The 5725-nt window shown below is 38.9% G+C and overlaps 1 protein-coding gene across 1 annotated transcript; it reads left to right on the top strand.

Moving 5' to 3' along the window:
- Positions 1–2115: 2115 nt before the first annotated feature.
- LOC101855027 (fukutin-related protein-like) lies at positions 2116–2916 on the top strand. The gene has a single exon (XM_005100376.1). It carries the CDS (start codon positions 2116–2118, stop codon positions 2914–2916), a length of 801 nt encoding a protein of 266 aa, XP_005100433.1.
- Positions 2917–5725: the final 2809 nt, after the last annotated feature.

Genomic DNA, 5725 nt, shown 5'->3' with positions numbered 1-5725 from the left:
TAATAATACTAATACTAATACTAATATTGATAATAACATTCGATCTAGTTACATTTACGCACTATAGCTCGTACCTACACTCCAGAATAGACGAGGGTTCCGGTGTTGGCCTCTCTTTCAATAGGTCCCGGGTACAAATCTGGATACCGACGGAAAATTTTCTTCTCTAAAATTGGATCCTTTCACCTCCTTTCCAGCACTGTAACAATGTTCTGTCGTCTGCTTTCATCTCCACTTTTTGCCACCACCCCTCACCTGGGCACCTGACTCTTTCTGCAGCCTTTCTACTGCTACCCCTTGGCTCCTTCTTACTGCTGTTTTATGGTAGGTAAGATCGAACATCTAGCCTTCTCGGATAAGTGTGCCACATCTCGGAGGTCTCGTGAGCAGGTTGCGCTCGTTAAAGATCCCTTGGTGATCCAAAATCCATGAGAGTAGGCTTCGACCGCCACCCGGGCAAAATTCAAAATGTCCAACCAAAACTGAAATTGTTTAATATGTCCCGCGCGCTCATATGACCATAAGCAGTTGCGACCGCCGTAAAACACTTATAATCCACCAAAAAAACAACCCGGAAAAAGAAAGAGAATAGAATTCAAGATTTTTTCTACATTTCTCAACAACTCAGAAATCGGGGTGTGCCATGTAAAAGTAACTACAAACGCTAAATATAAAGGAGTTGCTAAGCAGTACATATCTTAACATAATTTCTGTGTGTTAAAGTTATCATAAGTTGTTGCTCTTATATATAGATCTACTCGACATTCACAATTCCTTTAGAGCTCATAATACGTTTTGATGAAAATTTGCAAAATGGCGTGTCCTTCACACTTGTTGAGCTCAATGACGATCATGATGATGATGATGATGATGTTGAGGATGATGATTTACAGGAAATTGTTGATTCAGAAACTCATCTCTGAGCACGCTGACTTAACGACAGCTATAAATCTTATAAAAACCCGACAGCTCTTGTTCCTCGGTTGTGTAAATAATAACTTCGCTCGTCGCGTTCATGCGCAAGAACTCATTACCCCAGACGGGTTTGCAACATTAGTTTTGTCAAAAACTATCGCAAAAAATCGACATCTAGCTTTCAGGACATGTATCCACACGTTAAAATACACCTCTCATTGCATTTCATGCTCACTTGATCTTGAATAAACTGGCGTTTGTGGTGTAGCGGTTAGACACTTCTCGCCGCGGAACGCAAGAGACCCAAGTTCGATTTCCGAGTAGGGAGAATATTTTTTTTTTTACTGGAGTATCTGTTGTTTCCCTCTCAGCCCGGGTTGGTCTTGACAGGCAGGGTGGAAGCTCGCCTCCTAAATAACCTAAATTTTGTCGACAGGGGCGTATGTTTTAGAATAAACTCCCAATAAAAAATAACAGAGGAATAAGCTTTCGGGTTGAATTTAAAAATATCTCTTGCGAGCCTTACTGTTTTTGGTGGGTTTTTTACACCGTAGCTTCAACGTCATGTTTGTTGGGTTTTTTACTCTCGAGATACATGGAAAAAAATAGATAGATAGATAAATGGATAGATAGATAGATAGATCGAGAGAGAAATAGAGAGAGAAATAGAGATAGGTAGATAGTATATAGCTAGTTAGATAGATAGATAGATAGATAGATAGATAGATAGATAGATAGATAGATAGATAGAGAGAGAGAGAAAGAGAGAGAGAGAGAGAGAGAGAGAGAGAGAGAGAGAGAGAGGGAGAGAGAGAAAGTGAAAGAGAGAGAGAGAGAAGCAATTGGGTTTTTTCTTTATTGCAATATGGGCATCTTTTTCTAAATAATATGTAACTCTTTGTTCATTTTCTTCTCTCTTCAGAGATGTCTGCTGCCTGAGAGAACCTCGCCATGGCCGTATTTCGATACCTCAGGACTCGAAGTATAAGGCTAAAGACATGGATACTCTACTGCTTTTCTGTCCTGGTATTTTACTTTACTTTTCTGCAGCTGCCATCAACCGTTCTTGTACACGTCATGACCAAACCAGACAATTTGCCCGGGCTTCGACTTGATCCACCAACAAATGTCACAAACTTTTGTTTTCCTGACGTCAACGAAACGTATATCTTGTCTGCTCCAACACAAAATCTAGGCAGAATGGACATCATCTATCCTTCGGACATTCTGCAGAACCCGAAACCAAACCTGAAAAATTTGACCAGCGCTCAACTGTACACGTATTTCCAGCCTCTCATCTCCGAGGAAGAGCGCCTCATTTTGTTTTATGTTCTCCAAGTCTTTGTGCAGACTTGCCTGAAACAAAGTGTGACTTTTATGCTTTATGGGGGGTCTTTGCTTGGAGCCTATCGTCATCACGGTATTGTTCCATGGGATGACGATATAGATGTCTGGGTCAACAGTTCACAGAAAGATCTTCTCTTTGACGCCTTGACCAAGGAGTCAGGCCAGCTGTTTGGTGTGCACGCACCAAGAGATCTCCAAGTGTGGAAATTTTACTGGCGAAAGTCAAATACATTACCAAACCACCCTTACAAGTGGCCCTATGTTGACATTTTCTTTTTCGGGGAAAACAGTACACATATTTTTGACAAAGCTTCGAAGTATGCAAGGGACTTTTGTTTTAGAAAATCTGATATTTTTCCTCTTGATTTCCGTCCGTTCCACGGTGCCTTGCTACCTGTGCCTTGCAAAACGAAAAAAGTTTTGGAACAAAATTACTCTCCGACTTTGTGCCAAGCTAATGACTACCTACATAAAAAGGAATCGTTGATGCCAGAAGCATTGAGGCGTGTCCTTCTTCCTTGCAGACGTTTGTATTCCCTGTACCCTTTTGTGCGGCGCCGATGGAGGTCTGGGGGTGTTGTGTACGAAGAAAAGCTGCAAGAAAGCAAACCTCAGACAACAGTTGCATTTACTTCTCAGTGTGGAGATGGGTGATAGTATGCACAGTCAATGAAACGACTGCTTATGTAGATTAAACGTTTGCGCAGCATGTCTAATCTAATTAGACTGGTCAGTGCAAAAATATAAGCAAAAATAAACTTTGATCGCCGTAAGGTTCTAATATTTCCCCGAGCAACTAATCAAGAATAATTCTACTACTGAAGAGCGTCCAAGTAAAAGGCACGTACAGGCGTCGGTTTCCTGGTGGTTAGGCTAGCGGACTCGTAATTGTGAGGTTGCCGGTTCGGGGGTTCGAGCCGCGCGCCCGACGCTGTGTCCTTGGGAAAGGCATTAATTTAACACGAATTTTTCTCCCTTCACCCAGGTGGAAATGGGTACCCGGCCATAGACAGCGAAAGATCTTGTCAGTATATTAGTGTTTTAGCGCCTATAAATGGCCGCTTGCACTGTATTCTTCCCAGGAAGTTGAAGTTGTTTCAGAATACTCTGAGGTCTGCTGGGGTAATAGTATAGATTGTTAAGCGCATAATGCTTGCTTTTGAGCGGGGATTTGCGCTATACAAATGCTATCTATCTATTATTATTACTCGGGTTCTTCAGTTAAGCAAGAGTCATGGCAAAGCGGAAGTTACGGATTAAACATGCAGAAACTTCTAATGTCGGGAACATCAATGCCAATTTTCCTCTGTGAGCATTGAACAAACTAGTATACAGCACATGTAAACTTTTAGAACAAATGATCTCTAACTGTGAATGTCATTTTACATGTTTTACGCCCCCCCCCCCCCTAAACAACCATCGCCATTGAAATTAAGAGGCAGGCTTCCTCGACCCTGTCTGTCAACACCTCGGGAGACAGATGAGGACACTAGGCGAAAAAGCTCTGCCCTGTGAAATTAAACTCAATTCTTTTGCGTGCAACAACAGATGTCTTTCAGACGTCGGTCATTTCCTTTTTTTTTTAAATCAATCTTTCTCATCTAAACAACCTTTTTGAATACAACTCTCAACTCATGAATTACATAGACCTGCTTCCAATGATAATAAACCCTTTATATGAGACAGCTTTGAAAAAAAGGACAGTTTTCAAAGATAGAAAATATATTGTTTTCGAACCGACTTTGGTTTCCTCTTGTGTTGAAAGGTTTGACTCACTCCTTTGTGTCTCTCCTCTTTCACAAGACGTTTCTATTATGTCTATTGTATTATAATAATAGTATAATAATTGTATATTAATGCCCATTGTCCAATGTCTAATGTCCTCGTTTCTTTATTTTTTTATATGTAGGATGTAGGTTCATGTATCTGCCCATCACCCATTCTATATTTGATACTCTTTGACTTGTACAAGTTTTCCCATCATCCAGTTTTCATTTGTGTTCTGTTATTCCATGATTTTAGCCTATACATATTTTGCCTATTTCCAAGTATTCTATATTATATCTCGCTATTCCTTGACGTGTAGATATTTGTTCGTAACACAATACTCTATACATGTGTTTCTTTATTCCTTGACTTATGATTTTGAACTGATATAGTGCCTTCCAGAAGTGTGACTTCGTGAATAATTATTTTACAGGAAGAGGTATTGAGAATGGAGGAGAAGATATATACATTCTTTAAGTTTACTCTAGTATAAGGTAAAGTTGATTTAGGTGATATGAAAGGCATAATGGCAACATTAATGGGTCTGACAGTACAATGAATGATTATAACTCTCAAATAATATTTGTTCAGAAAAAACAACTAAACCCAGACCGATTGCAAGATTCGATGTTAGTGTTAGCATAAGAGATTGGTAGGTTAGATCCATTGTTATTTTCATTCTTTAGTACTCTATCTTTTACTCACTAGCGTTGCTTCCAATTCAGTGGCATTTATAGTAAATTGTGAAGTGTAGGAAAAGATAAACATTACTTTTTTCACCGTTCATTTCTAAAGCTTGAAAAGTTGACGTTATATAAAAAAATATCCGAGTTTTAGGTACAGAACATGAGACAAAATCTTTATTCTCACACACACTAAGGAATGTTTAACTTTAATTGACGATACCATTCCTGTTAGTGTGTATAATTTAATCTTATTCTCATAACTTTAAATCTGAAAAGTGAATATTGAACCACTGTGAATAATAACTGGGCGTATTTAGATAATGTAATTGACGCAGTTGAAGTAAATCCAACTCTACTTTGATTTTTTATTTTTTTTAAGAAACCCTTATTTATGTGGGGGGTTTTCAGATCCTCAAGAATCGTAAGAGAACGTAATTAAACTTTGAGATTCTCCTTTTAACATATTGAAACCGAATCCAGGAGAGCAAATTCATCTATAGGGCAGATTTGACGTGGAAGTAGTGTGGGGGTGTGGTGAGGCAATGTGAGAGTTGGTCACCTGTCTCACTAAAGGCAATCTTTTTTTAAACATTGTTAGCCCCCCCCCCTATGCGTTCTCTTTCATTAACCCCAAATAAGAATGAATTATTTTTCTGTGTCTCGACGTTATTAACCATATTATCTGTTGATGTGATATGGATAGTTGCAAGTAGTTTGCCATGGCCTTATAAAAAGTAGCCTTCATTTTGTTTTCAGGTCTCAGTGAAAAATAAAATTGTTCCCACGATAACTCGCATTCACTTTTCTTATTTTGTCTCTCTTTGAAGAGCGTCACAGTGTCGTGCATTGTAATATACTTTTAAGTGTTAAAAAGATATTGGTCTCGCAACATTTACGACCGAGATATCCATTATTTTGATCATTGTTATCATAACAATCCCAAAATAATGTCATCCCGTTCTTTTTTTTTTATCTCTTGCCCATTTCTATGATATTGACGCCATCTGATT

This window comes from Aplysia californica, unplaced genomic scaffold (assembly GCF_000002075.1).
Source record: "Aplysia californica isolate F4 #8 unplaced genomic scaffold, AplCal3.0 scaffold00245, whole genome shotgun sequence".
Taxonomy (NCBI): domain Eukaryota; kingdom Metazoa; phylum Mollusca; class Gastropoda; order Aplysiida; family Aplysiidae; genus Aplysia; species Aplysia californica.
This window is presented reverse-complemented; position numbering and strand designations above follow the sequence as displayed.